Source organism: Canis lupus, chromosome 36, assembly GCF_011100685.1.
Source record: "Canis lupus familiaris isolate Mischka breed German Shepherd chromosome 36, alternate assembly UU_Cfam_GSD_1.0, whole genome shotgun sequence".
In the NCBI taxonomy this organism is placed as follows: domain Eukaryota; kingdom Metazoa; phylum Chordata; class Mammalia; order Carnivora; family Canidae; genus Canis; species Canis lupus.
Genome location: NC_049257.1, coordinates 25033838 through 25052381, shown reverse-complemented (window position 1 = coordinate 25052381; position 18544 = coordinate 25033838). Strand labels below are relative to the sequence as shown.

The following is an 18544-nucleotide window of genomic DNA, read 5'->3' as shown; positions in this document are numbered from 1 at the left end:
AAAATACACATAAAATATATTTATTAATCAAACCATACATTCATTTCCTTGATTATACTGAAAAAGATGGAGGTCACCTAAAGACTTACATAATAAAATTCCTTTACTACAGAAATTTGAGAAATCAAGGGAGAGAGCGAACTAATCTACTATATATGCAGGCAGGTTGAGTTCATAATCATACAGCACGCTAAGGCCACTGAAATCACTGGGTCTCCAGCTATCAATGGGGACAGGCATTCCCAGTCTGATGATTAAGCTACATATTTCTAGCTTTTATTGGAAACGTTGCTAGAAGGGTGAGAATCGTGTTACTCCACTTGTTATCCCACTTTACCACCCTTCTCTTCTCAGACATCAGTGAATATTCTGATGCAGACATTCCATCAAGATCACCTAAGAAATATCATCTATAAAAGCCTTAAGGGAAGTCTCAACTCCACAGTAGCTGCTCCAACATTCCTAAAAACTGCTGCCAATTGTTAATTGAGTTTCCCTAAATCAAAGTACCCTCAAAAATATCCCTTGTTCTAAGAATTTGTACTAGAAATCACAAAGATCTAATAAAGTTGTAAATATAAATACAGCAAAGACAGAGATTCACTGTCATATAAACATATGGAGGAGAACACATCCATAGGGAAAAGTGATGTCTAATAGAAGAGAATTTCAATAGATAAAACACTGTAAGATGTAAAAAATTAAACATTTCCACTAGGAGAAAATTATGAAAAGGAATAATTTCACAGGTAGATGCAATCACACAATAAAGGTAGTAGATTAATCATAAATGAAACCAATATGGAGGTTTCATACAAAGGTGTAAAACACAAAAAGTGTAAAATCGATTTTATCTACATAAATCAGTCAGGAATTCACAAAATAGAAGGATGTGAAATATAACATTATATACATACAATGTGGAGGAGGGAGTAAAAATGTAGTGTTTTTTAGAATGGGATCAAACTTAAGTGACCCTCAACTTAATACAGATTGCTATATACTTAGGATGTATATATATGATCCTTATAGTAACTGCAAATCAAAAACCTATAATAGATACACAAAAATAAAGAGAATGAAATCCAACACTAAAGATGGCCATCAAACCACAGGGGGAGAGAGCAAGAGAAGAAAGGAGCAGAGAAGAGCTATAAAGACAACTATAAAACAAGCAATAAAATGGCAATAAATACATACCTACCAATAATTACTTTAAATGTAAATGCACTAAATGCTTCAATCAAAAGACATACGGTGACTTAATGGATTTTTTAAAATGTGACCTAACTACATGCTGTCTATGGGACTCACTTCAGACCTAAAGATACATACAAACTGAAAATGAAGGGATAAAAAACATACACATGCATAAAAGTGTGTGTGTGTGGGAGCTACAGCCACAATACTTCTATCAGAAAAATAGATTAAAACAAAGACTGTAGCAAGAGACAAAGGAGGACACTAAATAAAGTGGAAAAGCCAGTAAGAACATGTAATAATTTTATCTATGTACCCAACATGGAAGCACCAAAATACATAAAGCAATTATTAGCATATATAAAGGGAGAAACTGAGGGGAATACAATAATAATAGGGGACTTTAACATTCCCATTTATATCACTGGACAGATCATCCACACAGAAAATCAACAAGGAAACAATGGCTTTCAATGGCACATTAGACCAGATGGACCTAACAGATATATACAGAACATTCCATCCAAAAACAGCAGAACGCAAATTCTTTCCAAGTGCACATGGAACATTCTCCAGGAGAGATCACATGTTAGGCCACTAAACAAGTCTCAGTAAATTTAATAAGACTGAAATCATATCATGCATCTTTTCTGACCACAGGATACAAAATTTGAAATCAGTTATAAGAAAACTGGAAAAAAACCATGAACACATGGAGGCTAAACAATATGGTACTAAATAATGAATGGCAAATCAAGAAGTCAAAGAGAAAAAATAAGATACATAGAAACAAATGAAAATGAAAACACTACTGTCCAAAACCTTCAGGATGCAGCAAAAATAGTTTTAAGGGGCAAGTTTTATAGCAATACAGACATATCTCAAGAAACAAGAAAAAACTCAAGCAAACAACTCAACCTTACACCTACAGGAACTAGAAAAACAAGAACAAACAAAACCAGAAACCGGTAGGAGGAAGGAAATAGTGAAGATCAGAGCACAAACAAATGCAATAGAGACTAAAAAGAAAATAATAGAAAAGACCAAGGAAACCAAGAGCCGATTCTTTGAAAAGGTCAACAAATTTGATAAATCTTTAGGCCAGGCTCATCAAGAAAAAACTGAGAGAGAAGACCAAAATAAACAGTATCAGAAATGAAAAAAGGAGAAACAACTGACACCACAAAAATACAAAGGATTGTAAGAGTATATTATGAAAAAAATTATATACTGAGAAATTGGACAATCTAGAAGAAATGGATAAATTCCTAGAAACATGTAACTTTCCAACAATGAATCAGAAAGAAACACAAAATTTGAACAGATCAATTACTAGCAATGAAACTGAATCAGTAATCAAAGTACTGCCAACAAGCAAAAGTCCAGGACAAGATGACTTCACGGTAAAATCTACCCAACATTTAAAGAAAAATTAATACCTATCCTTCTCAAACTATTCCAAAAAATAGAAGAGGAAGGAAAACTTCCAAATCCTTCTATGAGGCCAGCATTAACCTGATACCAAGACCAAATAAAGGCACCACAAAGAAAGAAAATTACAGGCCAATTTCCCCTGATTAACATAGATGCAAAAATATTCAACAAAGTATTAGCAAACCAACTTCAATAATATATTAAAAAAATCGTTTACCACAATCTAATGGGATTTATCCCATGGATATAATAAGGGTGGTTCAATATTCACAAGTTAATCAATGTGAAACCTCAAACAATAAGCTAAAGGCTAAAAACTATATGATGATAGCAACAGATGCAGAAAAACCATCTGACAAAATACAACATTCATTCATGATAAAAACTCCCAACAATGTAGATTTACAGGGAATATACCTCAACATTATAAAGGCCATATATTAAAAAACCCAGGGGGGTATCCCTGGGTGGTTCAGCTCCTGCCTTTGGCCCAGGGATCCCTGGGAATCCAGGATTGTGCCCCGCGTAGGGCTCCCAGCATGGAGCCTGCTTCTCCCTCTGCCTGTGTCTCTGCCTCTATGTCTATCATAAATAAATAAATAAATAAAATATTAAAAAAAAAAAAAAAACAGAGCTAACATTAGACCCAATGGTGTAAAATTGAAAGCTTTTCCTCTGAGATCAGGAACAAGACAACGGTCAGACAAAAAAATAAAAGGCATTGACATTGGTAAGGAAAAAGTAAAACTTTCACTATTTGCAGATGAAGTGATTCTGTGTATAGAAAGCTCTAAGGAGGGATCCCTGGGTGGCGCAGCGGTTTGGCGCCTGCCTTTGGCCCAGGGCACGATCCTGGAGATCCCGGATCGAATCCCACATCGGGCTCCCGGTGCTTGGAGCCTGCTTCTCCCTCTGCCTGTGTCTCTTTCTCTCTCTGACTATCATAAATAAAAAAAAAAAAAAATTAAAGGCTATTAAAAAAAAAAGAAAGCTCTAAGGATTCTATCAAAAAAACTACTAGAACTGATAAATGTTTTCAGTGAGGTCACAGGATGCAAAATTAATATTCAGAAATCAGTTGCATTTCTATACACTAATAGTGACGTGGCAGTAAGGGCAATTAAGAAAACAGTTCCATTTACAGTTGCACGAAAGGAATAAAATACCTACGAATAAACTGAACCAAGGAAGTGAATGACCTGTCCTCTGAAAACTATAAAACATTGATGAAAGAAATTGAAGATGCCACAAATAAATGGAAAGATACTCCATGCTCACGGATTGGCGGAAACAATACAGTCACAATGTTCATACTTCCCAAAGCAATCTAGATTCAATGCCATCCCTATCAAAATACCCAAAAGCATTTTTCACAGAACTAAAACAAATAATCCTAAAATTTGTATGAAACCACAATAGACACCAAAGAGCCAAAGTAATCTTGAGAAAAAAGAAAGCTGGAGGTATCATAATCCCAGATTTCAAGGTATATTATGAAGCTACAGTAATCAAAACAGTGTGGTACCGGCACAAAAATAGACACATAGGTCAAAAAACAGAGAGCCTGGAAGTAAACCCACAGTTATATGGTCAATTAATCTTCGAAAAAGCAGGAAAGAATACCCAGTAGGGAAATGACAGTCCCTTCAACAGAGGGTACTGGGAAAACTGGACAGCGACATGCCAAAAAATGAAACTGGACCACTTTTTTGCACATTGCACAAAAATAAACCCAAAATGGATTAACCACCTACATGTGAGACCTGAAACCATAACACTAGAAGAAAACATAGGCAGTAATTTGATTGATACTAGCTGTAGCAACATTTTTCTAGACATGTCTCCTGCAGCAGCAGAAACAAAAGCAAAAATTGAAGCACGGGGACTACACCAAAATAAAAAGCTTCTGCATGGCAAAGGGAACCACTGACAAAACAAAAAGTCACCCTACTGAGAGAAGATGTTTGCAAAGGATATACCCCTAAAAGGGTGACTATCCAAAATATATAAAGAACTTACCACCAAAAAAAAAAAAAAAAAAGGTCCTATTCAAAAATGGGCAGAGGACCTGAACAGACACCTCTCCAGAGACCACATACAGATGGCCAACAGACACAGGAAAAGGTGCTGAGCAGCACGCATCACCAGGGAAATGCAAATCAAAACCACAAGATCTGGGCGCCCGGGTGACTCGGTTGGTTAAGCATCTGCCTTAGGCTCAGGCCACCATGCTGGGGTCCTGGATTGAACCCCGAGTTGGGCTCCCCTGCTGAACAGGGAGCCTGCTTCTCCCTCTTGCTCTGCTGCTCCCCCTGCTTGTGGTCACTCCCTCTTTCTCTCTTTTGCTCTCTGTTGAATAAATCAACAAAATCTAAAAACCAAAACAAACAAACAAACAAAAAAACAAAACAAAACAAAAACCAAAAAACCACAAGCGACAGATATGGCTAGAATCGGAATCGTACACTTGTGAGAATGGCTAGAATCAAAAAGATAAATAACAAGTATCGGTGAGGATATAGGGGAAAAAGCAACCCTTATGGACCATAGGTTGGGAATGCAAAGTGGTGCAGCCCCTCTAGCAAACCATATGGAGCTTCCTCCAAAAATTAAAAATAGAGCTACCCTATGACCCAGGAATTCCATTACTGGGGTTTCTACCCAAAGAAAATGAAAACACTAATTCAAAAAAATATGCACCGCTATGTTTATTGCAGCTTTTGTCCACTTTTAGGCAAATATATCAAGATGTGGTGTACACACACACACGCGCGCGCGTGCATACACACACACAAATATTACTTGGTCACAAATAAGAATGAGATCTTGCCATTTGCAGCAACATGGATGGGACCGGAGAGTATAATGTTAAATACCATAAGTCAGAGAAAGACAAATACAATTTCACTCATTTATAGAATTTAACAAAACAAACTAACAAAAGAAAAAAAAAAACAGGCTCTTAAATACAGAGACCAGGGGGAGGGAAGTCGGGGGCACACGTGCAACAGCCAAAGGGATCAAGAGTGCACTTAGGACCAGCAAGTAATTCATGGAGCTGATGAGTCACTATCTCGTATACCCGAAGCTAATGGGACACTGGAGCTTAACTACTCGGGAGCTGAAATTAAAAAAAGGGTACACGCGCCGGGTGGGCGCTGCCGCATCATCATGTTGGACATCCAGACCTAACCTGACACCGTCCGTTAGTTAGGCTTCCCCAGTGGAAAGAATCAAAGGCGCCCTTCATCCCTTCCCTGGCGCCACGGTGCCCTGTACCCCGCCTTCCTGCCCTGTGCAGTCCCCGCGACCGTCTGGAATAGTATGAACTTTACAATCGTACCGGTTCAGCGCGCCCCAGGCGTCTCCCGCGGCCCTGGCACCACCCGGAGCCCCAGCACCTACCGACTCACCGGGGCAGAGGGCGACGTGGAGCCTCTGCGGGACGGGCACAGGCCGGTGCCCTCGGCGAGCAGGCCCGGGGCGGGGGCGGTGGCCGGGCTCCTTAATTCACAGGCACCGCCGGCCGCTGTCAGGAGCCCTGAGCAGGCCCCCTAACGCCCTGGTGGGCCTGGGGAGCATAATGTTAAATGCACAGGTTTTGCGAACGACAGAGGGACAGGGCAAGCCCCCTGCTCGTCTTTTCCACGGTCGTCTAGAAGCAGAGGCCTTTCGGTCCCTGTCCCCTTCCCCTGGGCTGCAGAAGCACAGCGGGCCTAAGGCGCCCGAAGGCCTCCAGCTACCACCCAGGGGTGGGGGGTGCCCTCGGTACCCTCCCACACCTTCCTAAATCACGACGAGAGCGGCTTCGAGTTTTAATAACGGTTCCCGTCACTTTTAAAAATATCCCTACCGTGTGCCAATCCCGGGGTGGGTAAGTGCTTTTGCGGGACGTTGACGGTACGGTCAAAAGCCGGCGGCTGTCACCCGCTGCCACCCAGAGATACCAGTAACGATCGCTACCAGGGTGCGTCGGCAACACACGAGCCTCTGCTAGATTGTCGTTCCCACTGCAAATTATTCTGATGAGAATGTACAATTCTGATGCACCCGTGCCTGTTAGGGCAATGTCAGGAAGCCTACAACTACACACATCGGGGGATTTCCTGTCGTTTATAGAAATTCAACACAATATGCTTCTTGTTGAAGGTCTAGTGTTGGCCCGTTTACTCCCCTGAAACGGTCTCAATGTCAGTCTCCAAAATTGATTAACCTAAAGTAAAATCACAACTATAAAAAAATACTCTCTTTAATCCCTCCCACATAAATGATGGCTACATTAATATCAGTCTATACTTTTGGCTCTCGCCCATCTAATAGATTTATTCTAGTACAACCATAAAAACTGTTAAGGGAAATGAGAAAACAGCATAGGGGATTATTGCTCTTAGCATTTAATAGCATTCGAGTCTTGATGCTTGTTTGCATTCGCTTGGAATAAGTATCTCAGGGAAAATTAAGTTCCAAGCTGAGGCTACCATTTGAAATCCTAGAAAGGGCTCCTGGGAATAGTTTGGCTTTTTTTGTGACAATAGATTTTCTGATGAAGTACACCATTCCCTAATGAAAAAAGACCTGGCACTGCTTCACATGATAAAATGTGACCAAGGCGAGGAATGTGATGATCAGTTTGGGAACGCGTGTTTTAATAAAAGGAACAGGAAATCGGCTGTGCTTTGGCAGGACATACCCCAGAACATCCTGAGAGCCATTGTCCCGGCCCACAGATGATCCCCACCACGCTGCAACTGTGCGCGTTCCCACTGACATCACTGACAATGCTGGCGTGGGGACAAAGGCCTCATCCAAACGCGGTCCTGTTGGACTCCGCTTCGTTAGAGTCGCATCGGAAACCAATCCAGCTCCCCTGCTTGCTCTCCCACCCTACAAAAACCCTACACCAGGGGAATCGGAGGCTCAGCGGAGCTACTCGATACGTACATCTCCAGGGAAGTGGAGAAACAGGAATAAGAAAATAGCAGTTGTAGAAAGGAAAAGGCAAATCTTAAAAAAAAAAAAAAAAGTGACTCAGTAAAACGTGATAAATGTGAAATAAAGAAGATGCAGAAAAAAGTGGAGTCTGATTTATGCAGGTTCACAGGACTGTGGAACCTTTTAGCTCTGGAACAATCAACAGGTCAGCGAGTCCAAGCGGGGATTACACTTGCTTTTAACCACATTTTACAGAAAGATACGAACGCAATAGGAACTTGACTGTAGTGGCAACGCTGAGGTTTACATACTCATTAATAAAAACCAGTTTACATTACCCGCATAAACGCCTGATGTGTTCTGCAGTTAGGCACTTTGCTCGACACTTTCATGCTGCCCGTAATCACATCAGATGTTCCATTAGAAGAAAAGTAAAATCTCGATGGCGAGTCTATCTTCCGGTTCACGTCCAGACTCATGTTATAAAGCAAAACTGCAAAATGTAGAGAGAATTGCAATTAATATAAATAATTACTCAAAAGCATTTATTATTATTTTTTTATTTAATTTATTTTACTACTTCTTGAGTCAAAAGAGTCAAAGTTATATCCAATACTGGAAATATCTTAAATTCTCTTTTTGAAGATGGCTTTTAAAAACTAACCTAAAATGTGGGAGAGGAAACAGTTTAAAAATGAAAATTGCAAAGATTGTTACAAAAAACATATACGTGTTTCTCTAGGTTTCTACTCGTAACTATTAACATCTTTAGTTATTTAATCTTCCTGCATATAAAGGTTTCAAAACTACAATACTAAAAACTATTACTACTAATGAAAAATCTTAAGTTTCCGATTCCTTTGGAGTGCTTAGAACATGGCACTCACGTGTTACTTGCGATAATTCTGTCTTGTGTGGTTATGTAAATAATTTTGTATATGGTTAGGTTCATTTCTTTCTGTTTGTTTCTGACTTGAGAGGTTGCTGTTTATTATTCTTAAAAATGTAGTGTGAACAAGGGACTCAGAAGTTAAAGCTTTGTGAATAGTTTACGCAAAGAGGTCTCCTTTTCTAGCCCTAGACCATGATTAGTCTCCCCTGTTTTTTACTGGCTTCCAGTTTGACCTTCCAGTGTCAATTTGCAGAAAATATAGACATTCTCTCAATAGTCTGGCCATCTGGTAAGATTTACTTCAAATCATAAATCATCTGCTGAAGAATATCCTCAATAAGCAAAAATATAAGGAAAATTAACAAGTAACCAAAAAAAATTCCAAGCCAGATATTATTACTAAGAAAATGAGAGCCTTTTTAAAAAATATATATATAAATCTAAAAGGGTTCTTTGTGGGGCACCTGGGTGGCTCAGGAGTTGAGTGTCTGCCTTTGGCTCAGGTCGTGACCCCGGGGTCCTGAGATCGAGTCCCACATCGGGCTTCTTGCGGGGAGCCTACTTCTCCCTCTGCTTGTGTCTCTGCCTGTCTCTGTGTCTCTCATGAATAAATAAAATGTTTTAAAAAATAATATATTGCTTCTTTGCAAAACAAGCTATCTCTAATAGTCTGTGGAGATATCACTCATTATATAGGAGCAACAATTCATAAGTGATATTTTAAAGAATTTATGTAATTCCTGAAGTGTTTGTTCATATTTTAGGAGTGACTGTCTCTCCTGGAAGGATTTTATCTACCTATTTCAAGGAAACCTAAGTATAAAATGTATATTACCTCTACAAATTTCAAATAAATCATTTAACCTTTCTTTTATTTAGGAAATAAATAGCAAAGTCCAAATCAGTTGGCTTCAAAATTATAATCACTGAGATTCAGTGCCTCAGAGGTCGAGCTGCAATTGAAATAGCTATCTACCATTCATCACTGTGAGTTCACACAAAAAGGTAAATTAAAAAAAAAAAAGGGTGAATAAAAATCCACTCGCAGTAAGTGGCAAAACATCTTGGTTTTATAAACATGCTTACCATGTGAATTATTTCTCCCAAGGACTCATTTTATGTGACCGTAGAGCTCGTTTTTGTAACACTGTTGTGATTATTTATGGGTTTCATATACTGGTTTTCCACCATTTTTTAAAATACCTGGTCACAATGGAATCAGTAGTAAAACAAGCACTGATTTTATGTAAAGGGAAATAGTTTTTATCTGTTTAACGTGTGTTTTTCAGATCATCCACCGGGGTGAGTGCCTTTCTGTGTTACTGGGGTCGTGTTTGGGAAGTGCCACTTCTCCGATCTGCAACCTTACAGTTTGCCACCCCCCCCCCCAACGTCCTACTACTGTAGTTCTAGCCAGCACTTCTGCAGTGCACTATTAAAAAATGAGTCTGAAAAATAAAAAATAATAAAATAAAATAAAATAAAATAAAATAAAATAAAACAAAACAAAACAAAATAAAATAAAAAACGAGTCTGATCTAAAGTAGGTACACCAGGCTCACTCTGTACCTCTCATTACAGGCCAATTCAGACTGAGACCTCTGTTAAGTATCCATGGTCTGATTCAGTGTATTTGCTACCCTTCACGACCTTTAGAGGACGGATGAGAGGTTGCAGAGTCCTGAATACGATCAACTCTTGGTAGGGTCTTGCATGGCTCATGAACTTGATAGATTATTAACGTCCAAGTAAGAAGCCCAGGTATGCTTCTCTCCTACCACTGGCTAGTTTCCTTAGTAGTTATTCTAATATTAGCTTAAGTGTAACATAATTAGGAACATAACCTGCTTGAAAAAAAAAAAAGGAATATTCACAGAGTCACATATATGTGATTTGAGATGAACCCCAGTTTTGCATGAGCCTTTTCAATGCTACTTTCCTCCAGAGCAGACAACGGAGAGCTACCTACATAAAGGGAGAAGGACCTGGCGCTCAGGAGCTGACAGTCACAGAAAATCCTTAGAGATGTGTGCTATTTGTGGAAATTGGAATCAGGGTCTTGATTTGAGACAAGCATCTTCCGTTACTCAGAGGACAGAATAGAAAGGAAAGACTCTTCTTTTCTCAGGCCCTCCAACGTAAGCCAGATCCAGCTACACGAGGAGCCCAGTCCAACAGAGGAGAAGCTGTGGGGTAATGTTCTCTCTTACATAGTAAGCTCAGCTTAGCTCCCCCTAACACAGCAAGGGATACTCTTGCTTTCCTTCATGTAGTAAGTTCTAGATACCTATGGCCTCTAACGGTGCCACACTCACTGGTTAGAATAGCAGGAGAACCCGAGAGATGAGGCAGTGGGGTGTATCTGCCTCTAAGGTGAAACACAGTGAGGGCCCAGAACGAGCAGAGGGAGAAGAATGAGTGGGGTACGCCAATCAGGGTCAATTCTGTAAGGGCACCCTTACCAATATAGCCTGGGACCTCTTTGCCCTTATATGAGAAACACAGTGTTAGATCCATACACACAGAAGGCAATCCATTTTCAACACAGTCAAAATTTGTTCTATTTACTGACTCAGGATGGTTTAAAGACACTTCAACAATCACTACAGGTCTTGTCCTGAGAAAGAAACAAAATCAGCAGTATTAATTGCAGGATTATTGTACCTTAAGAAAAAAAAATTGCATTTGTTTGGTCAGTTGCCCTTGTCCAAGTAACTTCATGAACTTGCTTGACTGACACTATGTGCATTCTCAATTACATTTCTGTGCATGAATCAAGAGACGTTTTTATTTAAATCCCTAAAAATATTGACTTTGCCTGATGATTTAATTGTAATAGCCATGTAGGGTGGAATGAGTATCCTAAAGTTCAATAACATTTTAGAATACCAAACAACAACAAAAGCACACTATGAGGTCACCACCATTGTGGATTTTAAAAATTACCTCCTATCATTTACAACCAAGCCCGATTGTCATCACTCAGTGAAATGCACCAACCTTACCTTAGCAACACAGCAGAATCGGAACGAAAAGCGCCAACTGCCACATCTGGAGGATGAAAAACAACAGATTAATGAACATCATTAGTCAGAGCGAATTACTTTTCAGCCATAAATACTTAACTAGGTAACACCTTTTGACTATATCAAAACACTATTTACAGAAAATTAATTGGAAAAGATATACTTACATCGTAGGATTCATTCCACATTTGTCTGAGTCTATTCATCTAGAATAACATTCATCCTTTCACAATATAAACAAACTTTATGATAAAAATAGGACATAAAGATAAGCTTATGGAAAAAACATTTTTAAACCACAAAACATTCACCCAGGAATCTCCTCTCAAAAAAGTCTTTCTTTTTGGCATCTTACGTTGGATTTATTTTCATGTGTGCTTTTCATTTTTTCAAGAACAAAGGATAAAAAGTAACTAACACTGTAAAGCTAAGGAATTATTTGATCATTTCTGACCTCATCCTTGAATTCAAAAGAGCTTCAAAATGAAGGAAATAAGTTATCAGTAAATTAGAACTTTTCCATACCAGTTTTATGTATTTTGCAATGAGGTAACATCCACAATAGAATTCACTTCAATTTATGAAATAGGACTTTATACTCACCTACATATCCATTATTATCTGCATCAATTTGTCCAGATATAGACTGTCCAAACATACTTAGTGATTTGCTGATTTGAAATCCTTCAATTCTCTGAAAAATAGGTACATTGAATGGGAAGCAGTTTTGAGCACTGAATATCTCAGAGAAACAATGGTTTAGTTAAATAACGAGCCTCACAACAGCCTGGCACATTTCCTAACAAAAAGCACTTAAGCCAGATACTTGCATCTAAGAGATACCAAAGTTTCTAGCTTGAATTGGGCAAGTGACTAGGAAAAAAAAAAAAAAAATTCCTCAGTTTGTAACTAGAAAAAAAAAAAAAATCACGAAGAGAAAACTATATAGCATAGATCTTAAACTGTCCTGACTCCCCTCTCCCCAGGCTCTGGATTTATTTCCTGGGTGAACACGAATAACCAGACAAGGAATTTGGAAAACAAGCCACATGTCGTCACTTAGTGGAGCCTACTACTCAGGCTCAGGATGAAAGGCACCCTCCTGAGCCACGTTGCTTCCTAGCATGTGACAACTGAAGTCAGACATGTGTTTCCCATTGCCCAGGTCTGATTTCACATCCAGATGCTGATTTACATGCGTCAGGCTGCCATCCATGCTAAGAAAAGGAGTTTTTCCTACACAAGTATAGATTTTTCACGTTAAATATGGAGAGCCATTCGCCTATTTTGCTCAATCAAAAATAACAGTATTAGCAAATATTTCCATAAAAGTCATCTTTGGAAAGACTTTTCTTCTCTGCAGGTGTGTGGAGTATTTTCCAGGCACTGAAAGGCCCCGATTTGTCAAAAGGCCCAAGTCAAGTCAGAGTCAGATCAGGGAACTTTATTAAAAGCTGAAAGGAGCAGAGGATGGTGGGCTTGCTCTCCACCCCCCTCCCCGGGCAAACCCCCCAAAATACGGGGCTTAAGGCACAAGGCAAGACACAGTTAATCAAAGCCACATGAGCTTATTTGGAGCAAGTACAGATACCATCTCAGAACATAAGTTTGTGGAAAGCAAAGAAAATCTTTAGTAGGTTATGAGCAAATGAGAATGGACGTCAACGAAAACTCAGTTACAGGGCCAAAAAAAAAAAAAAGAAAAAAGAAAAAAGAAAAAAAAAGGATTTCAGATTCTTAATGATCTTTAAAACAAGACCACCTACTGTTATTATAAGAAAAGGGTGAAAAAGAATATATTAGGTACTTGAAGGAGCCAATTAAGAAAAACAAGTCGACGTCAAACTGGACGTTTCAGGGACCGTTTATCACCAATGCTGCTTTTGCAAACAGAACAGCTTCTACCTGTGAGAATGCCGTGGAGATCCCGTCTGCTCGGCCGTTGTAAATATAAACGGCACCGCGCAAGTCGTCTTCTTGTGGAGCTCCAACCGCCACATCTACGCCAGGATTTCAAGGGCAGAAAATCAGTGCTTTGTAGAAGGAAGGCAGCTCTGAAAACTAAGTTTCATGCCACTTTGTTCACTTCACAGAAGAAAAAGCTCCTTACCAAGAAACAAATGCTTCACTCACTACACAAGAAAAAAATTATATATATATATAATATATATGTGATATGTAATACATAACATATATGTGATATATAATATATATGTCATATGTGATATATTATAAATATGTGATATATGATATATGGTATATATGTGATATATAATGTATATGTGATATATAATGTATAATATATACGTGATATATATGTGATATACAACACATGTGATATATATTATGTATCATATATGTTATATGTCACATTATGTATCACATATGTGATAATGTATAATATATACAATGTATGTGATATATAAAATGTAGAATATATATGTGATATATAGGTGATATACATATATATCTATATCTGTCTCACAAAATGCACTCATCACCATAACAGCGTACAGGACGGTGCAGGGGGTCGGGCCTGGGGGCAGCGGAGTGAGGGGTCCGGGAGGCGCTCGGGACCCTGCCCCAGCCCGAAGCCTGACTCATCTCTTAACCTCCCCGTGCCCCGTCTACACCGTGCGATCGCGAGTCAAACCCAGCCGCGGCCCAGGGCACAGCTGGGTCAAGGGTCCCGAGCACCCCCCAGCACATAACTCATCGTCCCTGGACGTCAGGAGCATAAGAAACTTCATGTTGAGCTCCGGGTTTTAACTTGATTCGCAAAAACGGGTTCTAAATTCCTGCTCCAGGGAAAGCGACAGCCTCTGCCCAGGAGAGCCAGGCACGCACGCGGCCCTACCCACCCCCGGGGGCTTCGGAAAGGGATTTTGGTCTGTAAAGTGAGGACTGCGTCACTTTTAGGACTTGGGATTCACATCAGGTTATGGTGCCAGGAGGAAAAAAAAAAATAAAGAGTTGGTCAACTGCCGTAAGCAAGAGAAAACAAACTATGAAAGACACGGTGGCTCAAGGGCCATAAATATATAACACACGGGCGAAAAAGAATATTCTACGGTTGCAAGAGCACTTCGTTGGGTCACAAGGGGTTACTTGAGCATTTGGGGTATACTCCTATATTTTGGGTACATTCATAGGTTTATTTACATGTAATGTTTTCTTATTACTTCAGTAGAAACTTAAATACACAGTTTGCTTTCATGATAGTCAATATTCAGTGGTTTATCAGATCTAAAACTTTTTAAACAATCACAGCGGTTAATTTCTGACTGCGATTTCAAGGAGAATAAAAACCTCTTTGATATATAATTCTATGCCAAATGCCGTGCAATTGGAAAATTTTTTTTTTTTTTTTTTTACGTAGGCTCCATGTCCCATTTGGGGCTCAATCTTACAACCCTGAGATCAAGAGTCACCTGCCCTACTAACTGAGCCAAATCCCCTAAATTCTGTACAATTTCTAATGTCCTCAAAAGGTAAATGATAGGCACACCTTATGTTCATTGTTTAGACATAGTAAGGCTGCTCTCTTTTGACTTGTGCTCATTATTTAAAATTCTCACACAATCATACCCATTCATTGATTCTGTGGACAACTACTGAACATCTACTGTATTCTGGGGCATTTTCCAGGAGCTGGTCATACAGGGTGGTACCACGAAGAGGAACTCTAGTAGGAAGAAGAGAGGTAAACCAGAATAAAAACACCACATATGAGCCGGTGGTGGAAATTAGGGAAGACTTCACCTAGAAGGGGAAGCCCAGGCTGAGATTCAATATATACAGGCCACGGCCAGAAGAGGATGGTGCAGTGTAGACAGAGGTGACAGCCTGTGTAATGGCAGGGGACAGAGGGGCAACATGGCCCATGTAAACAGTGGCAGTTGGCTTGAAACACCTGGAGCCATATATGGGCAGAACTAAACACTCACAGGAACATCAGAGGAAGGAGCGGGAAGGGAGAGAGAGCAGGGAAGAGGACGAGGGAGGTAAGGGCAGGAATGGGGGGAGAAGTATCCTGTGGCCACAGAAGACAAGGCCAGTCATGGATGCCATTTGTCAGGGCTGCTCTATACTTCAACCACTGAGGCTGCACCCTTGATAACTAGAATTCTGTGTCTTGATCATTGACAGGATGTAAAGGAAACAAGTCTGGGCTAGGAAGTTGCTGATATGTGGAAATTCTCGAGATAACATGTACTAGCAGTAGTGATGCCGGGCAAATCTCTTTGAAATAATACAAAGGGGCCTTTTCAAATGAAATAGAAAAAGGCCCAGATGTCATTCCAAGCAGAAAATGAGGAGGGGATAGTCTCCTCCTATCTTATATACAGATCTCAACTCCGACTTGCTAGGATTCCATTTGGATCTCCTCATACGATATCCTAAAATTTTAGCAATCATAATTATAAGGAAAATACTTATTGTTTTTTTTTTAATGCCTGTGCAGGTCAATTTGGGGTACAACATACTGAACACACACTGACGTACTGACAATTTTTTTTCTACTTTCCATCTGAACATTTTATTTCATTGTAAATCACAGCCATCGTTGGTATAATCACAATATTTTAACATCAGCTAGCACATGACGTTTGTTACAACGCACGCACCATGCGAGGGGCTTTACACATACTAACTCACGTAACTCTTTACTCCTTCAAATAAGTACTTGTTGATCCTATCTTTAATGAGGAAACTAAGGCACATAGTGTCACCTGCTCACGGTCACAGCTAGGATGTGAAGAAGCTGAGCTCTAAACCCTGCCTGCAGTCTGGCTGCAGAAGCTGTGCTCACCCATCACCATGCTTTACAGAACTGCTAACACTACGGGCTATATCCAGTGTTTTCCTCTCCTGGAAACTTTTCGTGCTCTGTGTCAAAGAACTGCTCAATTAACAAGTTGAGAATATATCTACATATATTTTAGGAGCACATAAAATAATAATACAGCTTCTATTTTACAATTATAGCACTTTGTCATGGCTCTGCTCAAAAAAAAAAAAAAAAAAATCAAACATCCAGTCTTAAAGTCATGTAAAAGTGTCAAGGAGAAAGGACACCTGGGTGGCTCAGTCGGTTGGGCGTCTCCCTTCTGCTCAGGTCATGATCCTGGTCCTGGGATCAAGCCCCGCGTCAGACTCCCTGCTCATTGAGGGGTCCATGTCTCCCTCTGCCCCTCCCCAGCTCAGGCTCTCTAGAGCACATGCTCTCTCAAATAAAATCTTAAACAAAAAAAAAAAAAAAAAAAAAAAAAAGGCTCAAGGTGAAAAATCCTAACCCCTAAGTCAGTGTTTTTTGTCAAATCTATTTTATGGATGAAATCTAGAAAGCTGCCCGCCAGCCATGTAGGTCTATTCATGTACCCGTTCTCTAACTTCCTCATATTCTGGATGAGATTTTCACGCTAGACTCTTACCAAATTGGTCATCTCCTTAGGAAAGGCTTTGTTTTGCTTTTCTAAGTACACAGGAAACAACTCAGTTTTTTTTTATTAAAAAAAAAAAGGACAGGATATGATGAATGCAAAAATAACTTAAGTCTGCTATGGAAGGCACCACAAAAGTATGCATAGTTAAGAGGACATTACATCTGACTTGCATCTATGACAGGAGGTGGAAGGAAAAAGAACAGGTGAGATTTTATTTTTTCAAAGATTTTATTTATTTATTATGAGAGACACACACAGAGAGACAGAGACACAGGCAGAGGGAGAAGCAGGCTCCCTGGTGAATAAGGAGTCCGATGTGGGACTTGATCCCAGGAATCCGGGATCAGGACCCAAGCCAAAGGCAGATGCTCAACCACTGAGCCACCCAGGTGACCCTTTCATCCTTTTTCTATACAATCCCACACAGGACTTCCATGGACACAAAGTAACTTCATCCATCCCCCCCAGGAAAATTAAATATGGAAGTTGGATAAAGGACTAGGGAAACACAAAGAAAAATTAAACCCAGGTGCCTGGCTTTCTCACCCAGGCAGACATGGTAGGAAGGGCTTCAGTGGAGTACTGAGCCTGCTCCCAAATCAGCAGGGTCTTGGTTAATATCTAAGTGTACAAAATCTTTACTACTGGCCAAATAAAAATGCTATTCAGCCATAAAAAAGAAGATATCCTGCCATTTGTGGCAACATGTATTTTCTTGGAGGGCATTTTACTCTGTGAAGTCAGAAAAAGACCAACACTGTATGTTAGATGTGGAATATAAAAAAAACTCTAGGGACATCTGGGTGGCTCAGTTGGTTACACATCTGTTTTCGGCTCAAGTCATGATCCCAGGGTCCTGGGATCGAGCCCCATGTTGGGGGTCTCTGCTCAGTGGGGAGCCTGCTTCTCCCTTCCCTCTGCTGCACACCCTGCTTGTGCTTTCTCTCCCTGTTAGAGAAATAAATAAATGAAATCTTAAAAAGAAATTTTAAAAATCTAAATTCAGAGAAACAGTTCAGATCGGTTGGCTACCAGAGGCAAGGGATAGGAGGATTCGGTGAAAAGCTCAAAGGGTACAAATTTCCATTTCCAAGACAACCTTCTGGAGAAGCCATGTACAGCATGATGACTGTACATTTACAGTTACAGACATTGCCTTGTTTAGGTCAAAACTGTCAAGAGTACATCTTAAGTTATCACAAGAAAAAAAGAATTATAACAATGTGAGGGAACATATTAACTAAACTCCCAGAGGTAAATCATTTTGCACTATAAAAATGTGCAAATGTGTATTTTTTTGGAAAAAAAATAGAACTGAGACATAGAAAAAGATACGCAAACATGTACTGAAGTAAACCAGTATTCATGTAGCCACTAAATGTAAAAGCGTAGTGAATTATAAATGAAATTTATAAACAGCACAAAATACGCTAATTACGTTGAAGATGCTGAACTATTAGAAACAATGGGTTGAACGACCATCTTCCGGACACAAAGGCATTACCTTTAGGAGTAGAGAGCTGAAGACTCCAGGATGCAAATGCTGCCCGAAGCCTAGGTCCTCACTGCAGTCCACAAAGCCTGCCTGGTGCCCTCAGGGGCTCCCCCATCGT

At 39.8% G+C, this 18544-nt stretch overlaps 1 protein-coding gene across 3 annotated transcripts in view; it reads right to left on the bottom strand.

The window, feature by feature from the left end:
* Positions 1-18544, bottom strand: part of ITGA4 (integrin subunit alpha 4) — an 80017-nt gene that overhangs the window by 32533 nt on the left and 28940 nt on the right. For 2 of the 3 annotated variants that reach the window (XM_038585021.1, XM_038585020.1), the window contains exons 11-15: positions 13390-13484; positions 12088-12178; positions 11464-11509; positions 10921-11075; positions 7905-8059 (exon numbers count right to left, since the gene is read on the bottom strand). In XM_038585021.1, the coding sequence (XP_038440949.1) occupies positions 7905-8059; positions 10921-11075; positions 11464-11509; positions 12088-12178; positions 13390-13484 (542 nt within the window). Of the gene's footprint in view, positions 1-7904; positions 8060-10920; positions 11076-11463; positions 11510-12087; positions 12179-13389; positions 13485-13575; positions 13617-18544 lie in introns of those variants that run through there. The other variant, XM_038585022.1, reaches the window with a different exon arrangement.